Source organism: Piliocolobus tephrosceles, chromosome 17 (genome assembly GCF_002776525.5).
Source record: "Piliocolobus tephrosceles isolate RC106 chromosome 17, ASM277652v3, whole genome shotgun sequence".
NCBI classification, from domain to species: Eukaryota; Metazoa; Chordata; class Mammalia; order Primates; family Cercopithecidae; genus Piliocolobus; species Piliocolobus tephrosceles.
The window spans coordinates 57,206,078-57,228,148 of record NC_045450.1 but is presented as its reverse complement, the minus strand read 5'-3'; the positions used below and the strand labels follow the sequence as shown (position 1 = coordinate 57,228,148).

At 44.8% G+C, this 22,071-nt stretch overlaps 1 protein-coding gene across 1 annotated transcript in view; it reads right to left on the bottom strand.

Moving 5' to 3' along the window:
- Positions 1 to 22,071, bottom strand: part of PKD1L3 (polycystin 1 like 3, transient receptor potential channel interacting) — an 88,500-nt gene that overhangs the window by 3,631 nt on the left and 62,798 nt on the right. Inside the window, 9 exon segments of the mRNA XM_026456486.1 lie at positions 264 to 365; positions 1,112 to 1,322; positions 2,541 to 2,701; positions 4,509 to 4,636; positions 13,525 to 13,531; positions 20,004 to 20,063; positions 20,065 to 20,159; positions 20,162 to 20,461; positions 21,485 to 21,625. Of these exon segments, the coding sequence (XP_026312271.1) occupies positions 264 to 365; positions 1,112 to 1,322; positions 2,541 to 2,701; positions 4,509 to 4,636; positions 13,525 to 13,531; positions 20,004 to 20,063; positions 20,065 to 20,159; positions 20,162 to 20,461; positions 21,485 to 21,625 (1,205 nt within the window).

Sequence of the window (22,071 nt, the reverse complement as noted above, 5' to 3'; positions counted from 1 at the left end):
TGTCCTTTGCCAATAAGATTAAGGACACAAGAAGTGAGGAAGGAGGGACTGAGTGTTTAGGAAAGGGCAGATTTCTGAAAGCAACAGCCATGTAAATGCTGTGTGCATAGGCAGTACCTTAAAGCAGAAGAGCAAAGGACTGAAATTTTCCCCCTTTCCAGTGTGCAGTCTACAGTAGGGGGCTGTTTTCCTAAGGACACCCCAATTTTCCTTGTTCAACATATTAAATAGAATTCTGTGAGGAAACAAATTATTATTTTTACCTCCTCTTGGTGAGAAATTCCCATCAGGAGACCAACAACAGTCACTGCTGAGCTGAAAAATGTCCGGTAGTCAGAGATGCTGCATCCAAACAGCAGGTTAAACTGAGCAGAAGGAGAAAGGCCAGTTAGTGCAAGCCAAGCGCACATCTTTCTGTGCTGAGGTGCCTGGCAATGTGGTCAACATAGAACCAATGGAACGGAAAGAAATTCCTTGTGGCCAAATTATGCCAAAAGAATAAACTTCCTTTGTAATATCATAGTGTTTTCATAGAAATTTATTTGACCTTTAGGCCGGGCGCGGTGGCTCAAGCCTGTAATCCCAGCACCTTGGGAGGCCGAGACGGGCGGATCACGAGGTCAGGAGATCGAGACCATCCTGGCGAACACGGTGAAACCCCGTCTCTACTAAAAAAATACAAAAAACTAGCTGGGCGAGGTGGCGGGCGCCTGTAGTCCCAGCTACTCCGGAGGCTGAAGCAGGAGAATGGCGTGAACCCGGGAGGCGGAGCTTGCAGTGAGCTGAGATCCGGCCACTGCACTCCAGCCTGGGCGACAGAGCAAGACTCCGTCTCAAAAAAAAAAAATAAATAAATAAAAAAAAAATAAAAAATAAAATAATAATAATAATTTATTTGACCTTTATATTACCATGTGAGCTAAGTTTTATCCCCATTTAGGAGACAAACGTGTGGGTTTAAATCATACCAGTTAAGTATGGAACTAGAACAAAACCTGGCTTTCCTACTCTACCACCTCGGGTTTCTGTGTTGCGACCGTTTCTATGGGAAGTGATGCGGTTCTAAGACCACAGCACACGAAGGAGGAGAGACAGCAACGTGGGGGCTTACGGCAACGGCACAGCCTGTCAGCAGGATTAGGATGACCAGCAGAAAGCCCACCACCTCGTCCCAGGCTCGGCTCAGTGTCCTGCTGATGACCCGCAGCCTGGGGCTACGACGCAGCAGGTTCCATAACTGAACGGTTGCCAGCAGAACCAGGAAGCCCACAAGGTGAGTCGCAGCAGAGTTCACTTTTACTGCCTCGTGGAAGCTGATAAACCTGCACCAAGGAAAGCTGACAGTTACTGAGCAGGAAGCATGCGCCTATGCCACGGTTTCCCCAGCGCCCCTGATGCTGAGCGCGGCAGCCCTGAGTCCGGTGAGGTCAAATGCTTGTTGATGTGAGAACTGCTTTCTAGTGTGGCCTCCTGTGAGTTGTGGATATGGGAATAACAGAAGGCCATGGATTATTCAAGCGGTCTACCCGTTGCAGATTGCACTGGGATCTGTGCCGAAGAAACCTTAAAATGTGACCTCTAGCTGATTTCTTTATTCCAAATTCATCCTGGGAAGCAAAACTAGCCTCCTGCACCGCTCTGAGCCAAATCGCTCCTCTCAAAAGGAGATTAACTCAGCCCAGAGAGAGGAGCCATGCTGCTGGTCTGTTCTCTGTGGCACACTAATCCTGTGTTCTCTGCAGTACAGGATTGCTGTAATAGGTGCAATAAAGCTTAGAACAAAATGATGGAAGGTAGACTAGAGGTGAGGGGTGTTGCTCAGCAATTAGATTTTGTTTTGTGAGAGATATATCCATAATTTTAGGTTGCAGCAACCAGGTTACTCGGAAGGAGCCCCACAGACACTAGCAACTGGTGCTGTGCACAGATCCGCTGTGCCTGCATAAAACTGCTCTCCATAAGGCCTACTTGAAACAATGCCTCAGGAACAGTTACACAGATCACTGCCCAGGCTGTTGGCAACTGACGAAAAGGTTAGCGAAGCACCACTTGGCATGGGAAACATAGATGTTCCTCTCCATGGGAAAAACCAGAGAAGGTGCCCAGAGAAGGTGGATGAGTGAATAGATGAACATCCCTACCCAGAAAGCAGCTCCCTTTGCTTTTAAAGGATGGACTATGTGTTGTGGTTTTATTTAAAGGATTATTTGTCCTGCGTTAGGCTTTATGCCTTCGCCAGAGGGCAAAATAATGACCAATTCCAGGCCTTTCTGAAATTTAAATGCATTATCCTTAAGCACATAGCTAAGCACTAATGAAGACAGAAGAGCTCTTCAATGTGCCCAGCAGTTAAATGGCTTCTAGTTCACTGTTATCTCTGCTGTGGTCATGAGTCCATGTTCTATTTTAACTCTAATATTATGCAAATACAGATCTGGTAGGGCAGTGAAGGAAGGGGAGTCTGAAAGAATACTTGTGTATAACCGGGAAACTTGAGCCATGAGGTAGGATCATGCTGTGCCCCTCAGGCTTCCTCTCACCTGTCCTGGTCATCACGGTATCGTGCCATGTTTTTCCTAAGTAGAGAAATACTCTTCATGTCAAGCCCCAGGATGATGAAGCTAATGAGGATTATACTTGTGTCCAGAATGTTTCTTCTCCCAGTGAAGAACCTCCACTTCTGCTGTTTCAGCCGACAACCCTAAACATAGACAGCACAGTCACTGTTGCTTGTCTGAGAGATTAACTAGGTCTCTCCCTGCTCAAGTGTGATGAACGCAGCTGATGTCTATGAGCAAAGCACACTGCCAGGCGTTTATCAGATCTCACTTGGACAAATGTGTTATGGTCTTAGTTCAGCTCTGTAGTCTTCAGAAATGCTGCTTACAGAAAAGTTATCTTCGAATACAACTTCCATTGGATACATTTATTCTTTTTCTTGGAGATCATAAACTGTCACTTAAAAATAAATACCAAAGTTTCTTTCTTTGAGACAGGGTCTCGCTCTGCTGCCCAGGCTGGAGTGCAGTGGTGTGATCATAGCTCACTGCAGCCTCAACTTCCCAGGCTCAGGCTCAAGGAATCCTCCTACCTCAGCCTCCCAAGTAGCAGGGACCACAGGCACATGCCACCACGCCCAGCTAAGCTTTTTTTTTTTTTTTTTTTTGTAGAGACAAGAGTTTTGACATTTTGCCCAGGCTAGTCTTGAACTCCTGGCTTCAAGTGATCTGCCCACCTCGGCCTCCCAAAGTGCTAAGTTTACAGGCATGAGCCACCATGCCCAGCCAAAGTTTCTAAATTAGTTATCAAGCCTGAGACTGAGAAAAAAATACTGTGTTTGGCTTAAGGCATAAATATATTTTCTTCTGAGTGTAATCATCTGTATTTTTCTTTTTTTTTTGAGACGGAGTTTTACTCTTGTCACCGAGGCTGGAATGCAGTGGTGCCATCTTGGTTCATTGCAACCTCTGCCTCCCAGGTTCAAGCAATTCTCCTGCCTCAGCCTCCCGAGTAGTTGCGACTATAGGAGCCCACCACCACTCCCAACTGATTTTTGTACTTTTAGCAGAAACAGGCTTCACCATATTGGTCAGGCTGGTCTTGAACTCCTGACCTCAGGTGATCCATCTACCTTGGCCTACTAAAGTGTTGGGATTAAAGGCGTGAGCCACTGTGCCTGGACACTTTTTTTTTTTTCTTTTGAGAGGGAGTTTTGCTTGTTTTGTATATTTGCAAGCAAATATACTTTTGCTTGAAGTATATTTGCGCAATCTCAGCTCACTCCAACCTCCGTCTCCCGGGTTCAAGTGATTCTCCTGCCTCAGTCTCCCGAGTAGCTAGGACTATAGACATGCGCCACCACACCCAGCTAATTTTATATTTTTAGTAGAGACTGCATTTCTCCGTGTTGGCCAGGCTAGTCTCGAACTCCTAACCTCAAGTAATCTGCCTGCCTTGGCCCCCTAAAGTGCGGGAACTACAGGCATGAGCCAATCATTTGTATTTTTGAGTGCTTGCTCTTTGTTCATCATACTTGCTTGGTATTACTTCATATAGGGCTAAAAAAACTACAAAAGTACTATTTCTATAGACTTAATTCTTTAGCTCCTGAAAATTGAAAGAGCCACTCTATTTGGTGGGAAACTAGTCAACCTTTAACTGAATTCAGGTTTCTGAAAAGGACCAAAATCATAGCCATAATTCTAGTAACACATCATTGTAGAGCTTCCCAAATAAAATGTGGCAACCTTTATCTCTCACATCTAATACTATCATCATCATCATTATTTTTGAGACAGGGTCTTCCTCTGTCACCCAGGCTGAAGCACAGTGGCGTGATCTTAGCTCACTGCAACCTCTGCCTCCCAGGCTCAAGCAATTCTCCCATCTCAGCCTCCCGAGCAGCTGGGACCACAGGTGCACGCCACCGACCTGGGGAATTTTTGTAGTCTGGTAAAGATGAGGTTTTGCCATGTTGCCCAGGCTGACATCTAACATTATTGACTCACCTGTATGAAGGCATAGTAACAGACCAGTAGATAATAGATGACTTGTGAGATGACAGACCAGGCCAAGCCCTTCTTTGACATCTGAAGGGAAGCGAAGCTTTCCAGTCTCACCGAGGTGAAGAAAGCACCTGAGAATGACAAAGAACACCTGGAATCAAGAGTCTAAAACTTTTGCTGTCTTCTCGTTAAACTTTGTCTTTGAATAACCCCAACTCTTCCTGTTTCATCAAATGTTTCTGAGTCTCAGTGCTCCACTTAGTATTTCCTTTAGAGCTGTCATGAATATTAAATGAGATAATGTATGCAAAGCTATTGGAGAAATACTGGTTTTACAGAAGTCAGTAGTGGGAAAGGATATGCTGTTGACCCTACCTTGAAGGGAGGTGTTGGTGGCTTAACAGCTATTATAGATGTTACCCTAACCGTGTCAGAATGGCTGCAGAGAAGTCTAAAGCACTGATACCCCATGAGTACTAATGGTATCCCATGGATACTCAGTCATTTACATAAGGATAGACTGAAAGGCTTCAGCCTTCACCTGGAAGGACATTGAAAATGTTGACATTTATAAAATCATGAAAGGTCTTGTGAATATAAACCTTTCATAAAGCTTCAAAATATTAGTGATGGCAGCAGCATCCTGTCTGGGAGTGGCTGCTGCCATGACACTGGCAGCAGTGGGCGAGGTGTGGCCGGGGCGTTGTGCTCTCTTGAGCCGTGGGAGCCAGTAACAGGTGGGAACCCTGCCCCCTTCTGAGGTGGAAGGTTGGGAGCCCCACCCTCCTGGGTGCAGCTGCAGCCGCCCAGCCACAGCTGCAGACCCGAGCATCCCTGCACTCTTGGGGACTCAGGAAGTACCCCCTGCCCCTGCAAGTTCAGAAGTGCCTGCTCCCACTGCACGGCCGCTCTGCACTGCCAGCACCTGCTCTAATTTTGGAGCAAAGTTTTGGCCAAGCCTGGGTGCTGTCATGACCCAGCTTGGTGTGTGTGCGCTTGGGGCAGTGCTGACAAGTAGCCCCCTACTGCCTCGGCCCTCTCCAAACTTTGGACACAGACAAGCATGGGAGGCAGGGAAGGTGAGGGAGCACTGAGGGCAGCTTGGCATGGACCTGCAGGTGCCCCTTGGCACAGCCTGGGCACCATGGGTGACATGGATGGCCGCAGGAGGCAGACAGACTCCTGGGCAGAAAGGGGCGGGTCCCCAGTAAAGCCCCACCTTTAAGCCAGGGATGGCCTGAAGCCGAGGGGCCGGGCTGCTAGTTCTGGAATCTGCCAGTTTCACCATCTCGAATGAGAATTTATGGCAGTTTTTCTGGGCCAGCCCATGGCTGCCCACGGACCAATCAGCACACACTCCCCTCTGAAGCCCATAAAACCTCCAGACTCAGCCAGACTTGGGCAGATGGCAGGATGACTTGCCTGCAGATAGCAGCTACCACTCCAGGTCTCTCCACTGAGGGCTACACAAACAATGGGACGATCTGCCTGTGGATAGGAGCTACCAACTCCAGGTCTCCTGAAAACTGTCTTGTCACTCAATGCAGCTCCTCTCCACCTCTCTCACCCTCCAGTTGTCTGTGTACCTCATTCTTCCCGGATGCAGGACAAGAACTTGGGACCTGCTGAGTGGTGGGACTAAAAGAGCTGTAACACAAACAGGGCTGAAACACACCCCCTCACTTGCCGCACTGCAGGTGACGAGGAGGAGAGAAGAGCTGTGGCTCTTTGGGGGAGTCCAGATCTACAGGCTCCCTGAGCCAGGGCTGTAACACCCTCTTTGGGGCTCTGTAGTTCCTAGCATCTCCAAGATTCTGGCTCCAAGATTCGGGGCACCATGGCATTCCTCTCGTTCAGACGTAGGTACCCACAGCGGAAACCACGTGCAGTACATCCGGTCCAGCTTCAGCCTTTCAGGGAGCCGGCACCTGTACCAGCACATGGAGCTGCCCACCTTACCGCAGCAGCCAGTGTGCCTGGCTGTGTGCTGTGGCTGGACCCCGTGCTTGCTCATCCATATATCCCTCACTGCTCTGTGCCTGGCTCTCTGTTGGCAGGTGTGGGATCCAGGCCAGTAGCAGGAGCCGAGTACAGGCTGCCAGGCCAAGTGGGCAGAACAAGCCCAGTGGGTGCAAGCAATACTCAGGCAGAAGGAGCTGCAGGCCACAGAGGTTTCTGGCTGGCAAAGCAACACCCTAAGGATGCTGTGACATTAGCACTAAGATGTACCCCTTGTAGGTAAAAAAGACATTTAAGAACAAAAGGAATTCCTATTTCACCTAGCAAGCTCTCAAGACTGGAACTTTTCCCATGTTTATTTTAATCCCGGTCTATATTTCGTTAGTAACTAAAAACCCCGTGAAGACCCTCAGGAAGCCTTTATGCTTCACTAGAAACAAGCATAAGAGAAGTGGTCTACTCTGCAGGTCTGAGAGGAGAAAAATTCCTGATTAGGGGAAAGATGTGATGGAAATGGAAGGATACTTGTGAGCCAATTCCGGGAGAAAGAAGAAAGCGAAGAAATTGGATTAGGACAGACACCCTGTGAAAGTGGGGGAACTGAATGGACCAGTTTAACTCCAATCCCTTACAAAATGCCACTATAATGAAAGTGAAAGGATAAAGTAAAAACTTCAATAGATGAAGAAAAGGAGGGCTGATGAGAGCAACAAACTGCTGGAAGCTGAAAAGTGGAGGAATCACATTGACTTAGCAAGTTCAAGAAAGCTGAAATCTAAGGCAGCTATACAGGAAACCTGGAAGCAAGCCAGTTCTAACCACGAAACCCTGGAAAGCCTCAGAAATTGCAGGCATCAGGTAGTTCTGAAGGTAGAAGTTCAGATGGAACTGAAAATAGCATCAACTGAAAGTCAATATATATACATAAACAACTAGATTCCAAATTTCCTCCCTCACCATTTACAACCAGATATTTGCTACCCATCTTGCCTTCTACCACCCCACAACTAAAGTTTTGTTTCCTAGTGATGCTGAATGAGAGAATCTGGACTTGCGGACAACAGCTACATCTGAAAGTAACGGTTTACTGGAAAAGGAAAGGTTTACATGCTGCGTAGTGAGACACTTCCCAGATCCCTTCCCTCAACTCACTCTGGTAAGTATAATAGGCTCATACTCTCAAGGTAGGAGTTTGGAGTGTCTCTAAAAACTGACTGCCCAAAAAGAGAGACTTAGATACCAGTTGATAAGCTCTACGCATGGGCATAGAGCTTTTTTTTTTTTTTTGAGATGGAGTCTTACTCTGTCACCCAGGCTGGAGTGCAATGGTGTGATCTCAGCTCACTGCAACCTCCGCCTCCTGGGTTCAAGCAATTCTCCTGTCTCATCCTCCCGAGCAGCTGGGATTACAGGCATGCGCCACCACGCCTGGCTAATTTTTGTATTTTTAGTAGATATGGGGTTTTGCCATGTTGGCCAGGCTATTCTCAAACTCCTGACTTCAAGTGATCTGCCTGCCTCGGCCTCCCAAAGGGCTGGGATTACAGGCGTGAGCCACCGCACCCAGCCAGGCACACAGCTTATAATTAGCATTTATTTGCTTTTTATTGCCCCTTTTTTTGGGGGGGGGGTGCGGGATACAGGGTCTGGCTGTCACCCAGGCTGGAGTACACTGGTATGACCTCAGCTCACTACAACTTCCGCCTCCCAGGATCAAACCATTCTGCCACCTCAGCCTCTCAAGTAGCTGAGACTACAGGTATACACCACCATGCCAGGCTAATTTTTATATTTTTGGTAGAGATAAGGTTTCACCATGTTGCCCAGGCTGGTCTTAAACTCCTGGGCTCAAGTGATCTTCCTGCCTTGGCCTCCCAAAGTGCTGGGATTATAGGCTTGAGCCACCACACCCAGCCTGCGTTTCTTTAAAAGGACAGCCAGGCACTTGAATCTCTAACGTTGAAAACTGTAGATCAAAAACAACAAATCAAAAAAGGAATTCAGAGGAATTAGAGACAGTAAAGGATCAGAAGGAAAGAAAACCCACTGTAATACACCAGAGTTAAGAGGATATTGCATCCATAAAAGAACAATAAGAGACTATGAAAAAAACATGAGAACAACAATTTTGGAAATTAAATATTATAGAAAGAAAAAATAGTTTAGAAGATAAAAATTAAAGTAATATTGCAGATATTAGATGAAAAAGATGGAAAACAGAAGCAAAAATATAAGAAAATCAGAACTCCAGGAGTTACAATGTCAAAATGCTAGAAAATCAGAAAAAGTGAACAGAGAAAATGGAGAAGAAATTAACAAAGAAAAGTGAAGAAAATTTCTCAGAACTTAAGGACATGTTTCCAGATAATAGAACATTCTATGACATTCTTCTTTTTTTTTTTTTTTTTTTTAGTTGGAGTCTTGCTCTGTCACCCAGGCTGGAGTGCAGTGGCACCATCTGGGCTCACTGCAACCTCCACCTCCTGGGTTCAAGTGATTCTTCTGCCTCAGCCTCCCAAGTAGCTGGGGCTGCAGGCATAAGCCACCATGCCCAGGTAATTTTTGTAGTTTTAGTAGAGACAGGGTGTCACCATATTGGCCAGGCTGGTCTCGAACTCCTAGACCTCGTGATCCACCCACCTCGGCCTCCCAAAGTGCTGAGATTACAGGTGTGAGCCACCGCGCCCAGCCTCTATGACATTCTTTCATAACCCAGAGGACAAAGAAAAAAACCTACAAACTTTTGGGGTTGGGGACTGGGAATCAGAATGCCAGCATAATACTTTTTAACACTAACATGAAAAACTAGAAAGCAATGGAGCTACACTTTTCAAAATTCTGGCCGGGCATGGTGGCTCATGCCTGTAATCCCAGCACTTTGGGAGGCCAAGGTGGGCAGATCACTTGAGGTCAGGAGTTCAAGACCAGCCTGGCCAACATGGTGAAACCCCACAGAATATGTAAATACAAAAATGTAAAAATAAAAAAATCAGCCAGGCATGGTGGCAGGCACCTGTAATCCCAGTTACTTGGGAGGCTGAGGCAGGGAGAATTGCTTGAACCCAGGAGGCAGAGTGTACAGTGAGCCGAGATGGTGCCACTGCACTCCAGCCTGGGTGACAGAGTGAGACCCCATCTCGAAACAAACAAACGAACCAAAATCCTGCAAGAAAGAAATTATATACAGATAAATTAGAATCTAATGTGATGGGAGAATAAAAACACTTTTGGAGATGTAAGTCTCCAACACATTTACCTCCCTTGTACTCTTCCAGGAAGTTACCAGAGCATGTGCTCTAGCAAAATGAGCAAGTAAGCCAAGAAAGGAAGACATGGAATCCAGAAGAAAGGGAATTCAGTAGAAGAGAGAGGTAAAGATAATCCCAGGGTAATGGTGAAGGGAGAGTCCTGGAGGAGAGCTGTACAGCAGCCTAGAGAATAATCAATCCAGACTGTACTCAAGAAGGAGGGCTCCAGGGAAGGTGTCTCCAAGAAGATAAAATGATAGTTTACATGATACTCTAAGAGAATGAGAGATTCCTACTTTTAGGAAGAATTTGAAGATTAATCAGTGACAGATACATAGACAACCAAGCACATTTTTAAAAAAGTAATATTCTAGAGAAAACAAAAGGATGTATAAGAAAGGAAATCTAATCATAATATACTAATGTCTCATCTTTGAAAAACATAATGGAAATGCTCAATATTCAACTAAATAAATTTTATTACTATGTTGGGAGAATGAGAAAAGATCAAAGATATGTATGTGTTTGAGATATATGTGGGTATAAGAAAGCTACCTCCGGCTGGCTGAGGTGGCTCATGCCTGTAATCCCAGCATTTTGGGAGGTTGAGGCAGGTGGATCACTTAAGGCCAGGAGCTCAAGACCAGCCTGGCCAACATGGTGAAACCCCATCTCTACTGAAAATACAAAAATTAGCTGGGTGTGGTGGCGGGCGCCTGTAATCCCAGCTACTCAGGAGGCTGAGGCAGGAGAAAGGCTTGAGCCCAGGAGGCAGAGGTGGCAGTGAGCTGAGATCACCCCACTGCACTCCAGCCGGGGAGAAAGAGAAACCCCCCCCCAAAAAAAAAAAAAAAAAAAAAAAAAAAAAAGGCTAGATTTTCATCCTAACAGAAACAGATAATACCTAAAACTGAAAATTTATGAAATAGACAATAATCTTGTTAATTTTTTTTTTCTTTTTTTGAGACAGAGTTTCACTCTTGGTGCCCAGGCTGGAGTACAATGGCACAATCTCAGCTCATTGCAACCTCTGCCTCCTGGGTTCAAGCGATTCTCCTGCCTCAGCCTCTGGAGTAGCTGGGATTATAGGCACCTGCCACCACTCCCGGCTAATTTTCTTGTATTTTCAGTAGAGATGGGGTTTCACCATGTTGGTCAGGCTGGTCTCGAGCTCCTGACCTCAGGTGATCCACCTGTCTCGGCCTCCCAAAGTGCTGAGATTATAGGCATGAGCTACCATGCCTGGCCCATGTTAATAATTTTTAAATTCTGAAAGATCTAGTTTAAAAAAATGGAAAGTAGCCTTTGGGGAGTAGGAATGAGGTAGGGATGAACTGAGGACTCCTGTTTTTCCCTTGAACTATTTGACTTTTCAAGTTATATTTAAATATAATAACTTTAATTAAAATAATATATTTAAATTAATGGTATAAGACAGAGAAAGAAACTGGGACTTCTCCTGAGCTACTCAGGTGTCTTAGTCCATTTTGTGTAGCTATAAAGGAATATCCAAGCCTTGAGTAATTTATAAAGAAAAAAGGTGTCTTTGGCTCACAATTCTGATGGCTGGCAAGTTCAAAATTGGGCATGTGCATCTGGTGAGGGCCTGAGGCCGCTGCCACTCACGGCAAAGGTGAAGGGGAGACAGCCTGTGCAGAGATCACATGGAACGAGAGGAAGCAAGAGAGGGGTGGGGGAGATTCCAGGCTCTTTTTAAACAACCAGCTTTCTTGAGAACTAATAGAATGAGAACTCACTTACTTCTAAGGGAGGGCATCAATCTATCCATGAAGGATCTGCCTCCCAGGACGCAAACACCTCCCATCAGGCTCCACTTCCAACGCCGGGAATCGAATTTCAACATGAGGTTTACAGGGGACAAACATCCAACCCAAAGCACAAGATCACAGAGAGAGAAGACAGAGGCCTTCTTACCCACGTCACTGGACTCCAGCATCAGGATCACAACACAGAATAGGTTCACATTAGCATTGAAGACCACAAACTCCACAAAGAGGCCTTTTGTGCGTTGGTCTAGCCAATGCCTCTGTTCAAGATGCTGTAGAACTCTGGGTAAACAGAGGACAGGGTCAGCCTGTTTTCTCCAATACTGCAAAGGGGGAAAATATCCTGATGTTTCAAATATTGCTGTCATATACCAGGTAAGATGTTACATTTCCCAATCTACTTTTCCAATGAAATATTTTATGATTATTAATGCCTAAACTTTCACTGGTATTAAATTTACTAGACCATAAAAATGAACGTTTTTATAATAATATTCACAACAAGGTTAAATATTCAGAAAAATATACTTGGCATTTCAGGTCTGAAGTAGAATTTCATGCTATGACAAGTATTTCTACTTGAAGTATTAAATGCTACTCTTGACTACCAGCTGTTCAGTTTTGGGAGGTAGGAGGAGTATAAATGTCATTATTCAGTTGGCATTGTTATTTGTGAATAATGAATTCCTTGCATTTAAATGAAGAGATAATTATTTTTATTTAGACTTTTTCTCATGTAATGACAGAGATTCTTAGCATACTAAACCACTCTATAAGTCTCATGAAATTTAATTTTGGCATTGGACTTTTCGGTTCCTGTATTTTGGCTCATGAACGGCAATGTTTCCTTTATATGTTAAGATTACAGTTTGTCCAAGCTATGGTTACTTGAATTTAACTTCAGCTAGGATTGAAAATGATAGGTATTTTTCCAGCTACAAAATGAATTTTGGCAAATTGCCAAGCCAAAACATACCTGTAGTCTGAAGTTGAGCAAGGAATTTTTAAACTAAAGGGTATATATTGCCTTAGAAGTCTAAAATAAAAGTATCCATAAGAGTTACAGACAGTATAGTGGCCGTCAAACTACTCAAATGGGTCTGAAATTCCTATTTGTCCTATGAATGGCCAAAAGCAAATATTTTGGTCCTCTGGCTCAGGGCCCAGGCTTACTCACCCCGCTGCAGTACTGGAGTTTCTTCCAAGTTTCACAGCGTATCCTCCTCCTGAGTAAGTGGCAAATTCCCCTTGAATGGGAGAACCACCCAGGGTCTCCTGATTCTGATAATGCCAAATGCTATCTGATTTGGTGATGTTTGTATCTAGGGGGCCCCAATTAACCCCATAGTTCTCTGTATCCTCCTGATGTTGGTGAGGTGGCTTCACTTGCTCCCGGGGAGACACTCCAGTTGGGAAGAGTCCGCGATCAGCAATGCGAATCTGACGCAGCAGAACATTGCCCAGAAGAAAGGAGTTCCCATCAGCAATAAATCCTAATGAGAAAGTAAAAGAAACAGTTTTGTTTATATATTTTTAAAAATCTTTTCTTCCAGCACATCCAGAATGCAGAAAAAAGAAACGACGTAAAAAGTGCCGCGTTAGGTTAGTAACGAGAAAACATGCACACTTTCACCATTAGGTTTGAAAACAGTTTTGGAGGTTCTAGATAATGCTATCAGGTAAGAAAAAGAAGTAAGGCTGGTTATGGTACATCACACCTGTAATCCCAGCACTTTAGGAGGCCAAGGCGGGAGGATGGCTTGAGGCCAGGAGTTCAAGACCACCCTGGGCAACACAGGGGTACACGGTCTTTATATTAAAAAAAAAAAATGTTTAAGTAATAATGAGACATATAAAAATAAAAAAGTGAAATTATCACAATTTGTAAATGATATGTCCAATCTAGATGAATTAAGAGAATCGACTGAAAAACTGACCACTGAACAACAAATGTTTGAACTGCACGGGTCCTCTTATAAGTAGATTTTCTCCCACCTCTGCCACCCCCGAGACACCAAGACTAACCCCTCTGCTCTTCCTCAGCCTACTCAATGTGAAGATGATGAGGATGAAGACCTTTGTCATGATCCACTTAATGAACAGTAAATTAGTTTATCTTCCTTATGATTTCCTTAATATTCTTTTATCTAGCTTATTTTGAGAATACAGTATCTAATACACATAACATATAAAATATGTGTTAATCAACTGTTATGTTATCAGTAAGTCTTCCAGTCAATAGTAGGCTATTAGTAGTTAAGTTTTTGAGGAGTCAAAAGTTAGACATGGGCCGGGCGCGGTGGCTCAAGCCTATAATCCCAGCACTTTGGGAGGCCGAGGTGGGTGGATCACGAGGTCAGGAGATCGAGACCATCCTGGCTAACACGGTGAAACCCCATCTCTACTAAAAAAATACAAAAACCTAGCTGGGCATGATGGCAGGTGACTCTAGTCCCAGCTACTTGGGAGGCTGAGGCAGAATGGCGTAAACCTGGGAGGCAGAGCTTGCAGTGAGCTGAGATCCAGCCACTGCACTCCAGCCTGGGCAACAGAGCCAGACTCCGTCTCAAAAAAAAAAAAAAAAAAAAAAAAGTTAGACATGAATTTTCATCTACATCAGGGGCCAGCACCCCAAGCCCTGTGTTGTTCAAGGGTCAATTGTACTTACAAAAAGAATTCAAAGAAACAACAAACAAAGAAATCAACAGTGTTCATATGGCCACACAATATTTACTTAGATAGTATACAGAAATCAAACATTTTTTGTTGAGACAGACTCTCACTCTGTTGCCCAGGCTGGAGTGCAGTGGTACAATCTTTGCTCACTGTAACCTCTGCCTCCCAGGTTCAAGTGATTCTCCTGCCTCAGCCTCCTGAGTAGCAGGGACTACAGGTGTTCCACCCAGCTACTTTTTTTTCATTTTTTAGTAGATATGAGGTTTCACCATATTGACCAGGCTAGTCTGGAACTTCTGACCTCCGGTGATCTGCCCATCTTAGCCTCCCAAAGTGCTGGGATTACAGGCATGAGGTATCATACCTGTCCTAAAACATCTCATTTATAATAGTAACACAAAAGGTAAAATAAACCAAACAAGAGATGTGCAAAAATTCTATGGGGAATAATTCTGAATCTTACTGAGAGCCACAAATGAAGATGAAAACAAACAGAAAAGCATATGATGCTCTCAGGGAGGAAGAGAACGTAATAAAAATCTTAATTCCCTAATCTTTATAGGTTCTTAGTCTGTATCTCTATAAAGATCTAGATCTATAACTATATACATTCTTAATATATAAAAAGCTCCTACAAATCAAAATGGGTAAACAAAACCACGCAGCCTGATAAAAAGTAGCCAAAGAATATGGGCGGACGCTTACTCATCCATTCTTTCTATCAGTATGTATTGAGTGCTCAAAGGCACCAGGTCCCGCCTAGGTACCCAGAATATAGCAGTGGCTGTAACAGAGTCCAGGCCACCGAGAGCCCATATTTGAGAAGCAAGAGAGATGGGCAATAACCAAATAATATTCAGGTAATGCTAAGGGCTATGAAGAAAAATTAAGCAGAGTAAGGGGATCAAGAGTGATGTGGAGAGGAAGCAACACTGTTACCTTAGGTAGGATCATTAGAGAAGCTTTCTCTGGGAAGATGGCATAGGAGAGGCCCTAACACAGTCAGAAATCAGTCACAAGGAGAACAGCAAGTTCCAAGGCCCTGAGTGAGAGCATGCTTGACGTATTTAAGGAAAGCACAGAAACTTGAGTGGCTGAAGTCGCATGAACGAGGGTAAGAGGAGTAAAAGATGAAGTAACAGATGCAACCGAGGGCCAAACCAGGCAGGCGCCCGTAAGCTTTGGAAAGGACTTGGGACTTTAAGTTTGATGGGAATCCACCGGGTGGTTTTAAACAGTGAAGCAACAGATTCATGTCTTAAAAATAGAATATGGGGAGGATTGAGTGAAAAAAGGCAAAAGCATATGGGCAAGTATTGCCTCTACGAAAAGGGAAAAAGCGTGTCTTAGGTTAAACTTTCATTTCTCTGGGTGCAGTTACAAAGTCTTTCATATATTTCATGGACACTTGAATTGTTTGAAAACACCACTTTTCACCAGGCTGTCTCTTGGGAATGTGGGCAGGTGCTCTCATATATTGCCTCTAGGTTTTTTTGTTTTGTTTTTTGAGACAGAGTTTTACTCTGTCTCCCAGGCTGGAGTACAGTGGGACGATCTTGATTCACTGCAACCTTTGCCTCCCAGGTTCAAGCAACTCTCCTGCCTCAACCTCCTGAGTAGCTAGGACTACAGGCATGCACCACCAGGCCAAGCTAATTTGTGTGTGTGTGTGTGTGTGTGTGTGTGTGTGTGTGTTTTAGTAGAGATGGGGTTTCACTATGTTGACCAGGTTGGTCTGGAACTCAAGTGATCCGCCTGCCTTGGCCTCCCAAAGTGCTGGGATTACAGATGTGACCCACTGCACCCAGCCATATATTGCTAATAGCAGTGTTTATTGGTACACTAGGACAATTTGGCAATATCTTTCTAAATGAAAAATGTATATATACTTTGACCTAGCAGTCTTTTCCAAGGTATTTATCTTTTGATGTATTTGCACCTTTGTGGAATTAAGTACGTACGAGGATATTAATGATAGTCTTAGCTAACAATAAGCCTGGAAATGATCTAAAGACCTATCAGTAGGGAGCTGGGTGGTATATAAATTATGGTACATCCATGCAGTGGGATACTATACAGTAAGTGAATAAAACATAATAGGGGTATCTTCATATGTGCTGATAGAACAAGCCCCAGATAAACTGCTAAGGGAAAAAAGCAAAATGTTTTTTTTTTTTGAGACAGAGTCTCACTCTGTTGCCCTGGCTGGAGTGCAGTGTGGTATGCTCTTGGCTCACTGCAACCTCCACCTCTCTGGTTCAAGTAAGTTTCCTGCCTCAGCCTCCCAAGTAGTTGGGATTACAGGCACCCACCACCACGGATGGCTAATTTTTGTATATTTAGTAGAGATGGGGTTTCACCATGTTGGCCAAGCTGGTCTCGAACTCCTGACCTTGTGATTCACCCACCTCCACCTCCCAAAGTGCTGGGACTACAGGCAGGAGCCACTGTGCCCGGCCATTACCTTAGAAAGAATATATAATAAATATATGTAATAAATTGGGACTGTAGCTGTCTCTTGAGAGGAGAGAAGGGGAACCAGGGGACAAGGAAGAGCTGCACAATATAGCCTTTAGTTGTACATTTGGATTTTCTCTTTTTTTTTTTGGATGCAGGGTCTCACTCTGTCGCCCAGGCTGGAGTGCAGTGATGCGATCTTGGCTCACTGCAACCTCTGCCTCCCAGCTCAAGCAATTTTCCCACCCCAGCCTCCCAAGTAGCTGGGACCACAGGTCTACATTACCATGCCCAGCCAATTTGTATATTTTTTGTAGAGATGGGGTTGCACCATGTTGCCCAGGCTGGTCTTGAACTCCTGGGCTCAAGTGATCCTCCAGCCTTGGCCTCCCAAAGTGCTGTGATTACAGGCATGAGCCACTGTGCCTGGCTGGATTTTCTTCATACTCACGTTTTACTGATTTCCAAAACTATTCTTTTTAAAATTTTTATTTTTTTTTTTATTTTTTTTATTTTTTATTTTTTTTGAGACAGAGTCTTGCTATGTCGCCGGGGCTGGAGTGCTGTGGCCGGATCTCAGCTCACTGCAAGCTCCGCCTCCCGGGTTTACGCCATTCTCCTGCCTCAGCCTCCGGAGTAGCTGGGACTACAGGCGCCCGCCACATCGCCCGGCTAGTTTTTTGTATTTTTAGTAGAGACGGGGTTTCACCGTGTTAGCCAGGATGGTCTCGATCTCCTGACCTCGTGATCCGCCCGTCTCGGCCTCCCAAAGTGCTGGGATTACAGGCTTGAGCCACCGTGCCCGGCCAAATTTTTATATTTTTAAAAAATAGATATGAGGTCTACGTTGTCCAGGCTGGTCTTGAACTCCTGGGTTCAAGCAATCTACCCACCTCAGCCTCCCAAAGTGCTGGGATTACGGGCATGAGCCACTGTGCCCAGCTAAGACACTACATACTACAGGAGCCAAGGAGTGCAAGAGAGACCATGCCTGCCGTGATGGTGCAGACCTCAGCCACAGATCCAGTCACTATTTTTGTTCTTGAGATGGGGTCTTGGCTCTGCTCAGACTAGGGTGTAGTGGTGAGACCATAGCTCACTGCAGCCTTGAACTCCTGGGCTCAAATGATCCTCCTGCCTCAGACTCCCAAGCAGCTGGTACTATAGTCATGTGCAACCATGCCTGGGTACTTTTTTATTTTTTGTAGAGATGGAATCTTGCCATGTTGCCCAGGCTGGTTTTGAACTACTGGCTTCAAATGATACCCCTGCTACAGTCTCCCAAAGCACTAGCATCACAGGCGTAAGCCACTGTGCCTGGCCCAGTCACCTTGATTTAGTATTTTGTTCAGGACAAGGTACAATTATAGACTGCATGTAGAATGTACCCTGGGCCAGGTGCAGTGGCTCATGCCTCTAATTCTATCTCTTTGGGAGACTGAGGCGGGTGGATCACCTGAGGTCAGGAGTTCGAGACCAGCCTGGTCAATATGGCAAAACCCCGTCTCTACTAAAAATAAAAAAATTGGCCGGGCGCGGTGGCTCAAGCCTGTAATCCCAGCACTTTGGGAGGCCGAGGCGGGCGGATCACGAGGTCAGGAGATCAAGACCATCCTGGCTAACACGGTGAAAACCCGTCTCTACTAAAAAAATACAAAAAACTAGCCGGGCGAGGTGGCGGGCGCCTGTAGTCCCAGCTACTCCGGAGGCTGAGGCAGGAGAATGGCGTGAACCCGGGAGGCGGAGCTTGCAGTGAGCTGAGATCCGGCCACTGCACTCCAGCCTGGGCGGCAGAGCAAGACTCCGTCTCAAAAAAAAAAAAAAAAAAAAAAAAAAAAAAAATTATCTGGGCATGGTGTGGGGCGCCTATAATCCCAGCTACTCAGGAGGCTGAGGGAGGAGAATCACTTGAACTCGGGGGATGGAGGTTGCAGTGAGACGAGATCACACCACTTTGCTCTAATCTGGGCGGAAGAGCAAAACTCCGTCTCGGGGGGAAAAAAAAAAGAATGTGTCCTGAACCCAGAACTGTCACCACCTAAAACTGAACTAAGGACACCAGACTGGGCAACATAGTGAGACCCTGTCTCTAAAAAATAATAATAATAATTAACCGGGTATAGTGGCACACACCTGTAGCACCAGCTACTCAGGACGCTGAGGTGGGGGAATTGCTTGAGCCCACAAGTTCAAGGCTGCAGTGAGATGAGATTACATCACTGCATTCTAGCCTGAGTAGGAGACTGAGACCCTGATTCTAAAAGTAAAATTAAAAAAAAAATTGAACTAAATAGATTCAACATGCAGTAAATAGGAGTTGTCATCTATAAAAACTCGCCCAAACACACTAACCACACCTTTAGGACTGTAAATGTTTGCTGAGATAAAAATGCATTTTAGATTCTTTTTCAGGAACCTAGGAGATGATCCAAATCTCATCAGGAAGCCACCAATCCTGAGATAAATGAATTTAACAGTTTCCAGAATGCAGCTTATTTAACAAGATCTAAAGTTAAATAACGACAGTGTTGGTAACTGGTGGAAAAATATTGAATAGGAAACGTTCCTGGTAGGTGTGGTGGCTCACACCTGTAATCCCAGCACTTTGGGAGGCCGAGGTGGGTGGATCACTTGAGGTCAGGAATTTGATACCAGCCTGACCAACATGGTGAAACCCCATCTCTACTAAAGAAGGCTGAGGCAGGAGAATCGCTGGAACCCGGGAGGCGGAGGTTGCAGTGAGCCAAGATCATGCCATTGCACTCCATCCTGGGCAATGAGAGCAAAACTCTGCCTCAAAAAAAAAAAAAAAAAAAAAAAAAAAAAAAAAAAAAAAAAAAAAGCCAGGTGTGGTAGTGCATGCCTGTAATCCTAGCTACTAGAGAGGCTGAAGCAGGAGAATTGCTTCAACCTGGGAGGTGGAGGTTGCAGTGAGCCTGGATTGTGCCACTGCACTCTGGCCTGCGTGACAGAGTGAGACTGTCTCAAAAAAAAAAAAAAAAATGCCATCCTTAAGAAAGTCATTCTTTAGCATTTCTTCATCACTGTCCACAGCAAGGCATACTAACTCCTCCGCATGGTGGCATTCCTTGAAGACACAAACCATAGCGTGTCCATCTTTTCACTGTTAGCTCCTAGGACAGTTCCAAGCATATTAGAGAAGTTGAATGCATTTTGTGGGGCTGAACTGGATACCCATGCAAGCAAAGTCACACAGACATCCTCACGGACCTGGGAAAGACGGCTCAGGCCAAAACAGCATCTCATGTGGAGATCCTCCAGTGAACCCACATTCCTGGTTTTGCACTTACTGAACAGCCTTCTCTGCTATGTGTGGTTGAGTCCCAGGGGTCACTCCAGTTAATTCTCACGATGTAACTGAGTCCACTGTCATTCTTGCTTGTCAGCCTTTTGTGAAGCTCATCAGCGGGGAATCGGCCCCATGGGCCTGGGTGAACAGATGTAACTGAACCTCCTTAGATGAAGTCCAGGGAACAAGCTCTTGGGATGCCCACAGGTACGGCCATATCAGAAAACACCAGCTGACCTTCCTTCACTTTCTCATAGATCGTGGTACAGGGTATTTGGAAAATTAATTCTACCCCATATTTGCAATGACTGGGCTTCAGGACTGCATTCTTACCTCTGTAATCCCCATACAGGCTAGGAAGGAGGATGTGATTGGCCCAGGGGTAGAAATCCTGAAGAAGTTTAATTTCCGAGAATCGGGGCGAAAAGGTCTTCCAGATAGCTTGGTGGAGGTAAAATCTGTTGCAGTTCTTTACAGAGCAGATTGCAGTCATCAACAGGGTAAGGAAAAGGATTTGTACTAGTTTAGAAGAGGAAAAAAATGTCATAGTTGAGTGGTTAACTTAGAAATACTCTATGTCTTTTTCTTCATTTTTCCTAAGTCTATAGACTTATGCAGGTCAAAACCGGTCAAAAATTGGCAGTTTCATATGGTTCAGTCTAATAATTATAAACGTACACATACACATTTCCTTCCCAGAATTATTCTGCCACTAATAAGATTTTTACTTAAAATAAGATACATTGGCTATGACCGGGCACAGTGGCTCACACCTGTAGTCCTAACACTTTGGGAAGCTAAGAGGGGCAGATCACCTAAGGTCAAGAGTTTAAGACCAGCCTGACCAACATAGTGAAACCCCCTATCTACTAGAAATACAAAAATGAGCTGGGCGTGGTGGTGTGTGCCTGTAATCCCAGCTAACCAGGACACCGAGGTAGGAGAATCACTAGAACCCAGGAGGCACAGGATGCAGTGAGCTGACATTGCACTACTGCACTCCAGCCTGGGCAACAGAGTGAGACTGTGTCAAAAACCAAAAAAAAAAAAAAAAAAAAAAAAAGAAAAAAGAGAAAGAGAAAGATAAAGATACATAAAATCCCACACAAGAAATATGGTGTTCACTCTGTTTCCCTCATGTGATTATGTTTACAAGAAGCAAAGTCATGGTAAAAACAGAATTTGTTTTCTTTGGATTAGGGAATCCAGTAATGAACTACATGTGTTGAAGCCAGTCAACTAGCACCTACAGAATAGCCATTTGCCAAAGCATTTTCATTTTCCCTCCACAGATTGTGTTATTAAATTTTGCAGGTAGAGAAAGTGACTTACTCAAGCACACAATGAAACCTCTAGACTCCAAGGTCAGGGGTCTGTCCAGTTACCTTCCCACCTGCTTTACTGGAATCCCAAATCTCACGAGGTGAAGATTTTAAAAGACAGCTTTTCAACCCTTCTTTACTTTCCATTTTATTCTCTCTCTTCCTTTCCCTTCTCGAAAAGGTGCTGTATTATCAATATGTTGCCATTTCCTCTCCATACCCAAAATATCTCCAGTCAGCTTGAAGAGTTTCTTCTTCTTCAAGGTTCTTTCTGGACGCTTAGTTGGACTATTCATAGCTGGGGCCACATAGACGGGGTTGTTTTTATCTCTTGAACCTGGTACTGACGAAGAACATTTTGCTGTCAAAAATTCAAATGTAGACCAAAGAAATGTTATATTTCATTAAGCGGCTACTCACCATTCACTGAGCATCTACTGTGCGCACTTCCTTTTAAATGTTAAACAAGGAGTAAAACTGCCCATGCAGTGCTTCTTAAACTCTCTATTATAAAGGACCTGTTTTTAAAAAAATTCCAATCAGTTGGGGACTGATACTTTTGTACAATACAGTGAAAATGAGTTACTAAGCTGAACACAGTGGCTCGTGCCTCTATTTTCAATTCCAGCACTTTGGGAGGCCAAGGCAGCAGGACTGCTTGAGGCCAGGAGTTGACCAGCCTGGTCAACATAGTGAGACATTGTCTCTACAAAAAAAATAAAAAATTAGTCAGGGAGAGTGGCACATGCCTGTGGTCCCAGCTAGGGGAGAGGGGGAGAGGGAGAGGGGAGAGGGGAGAGGGGAGAG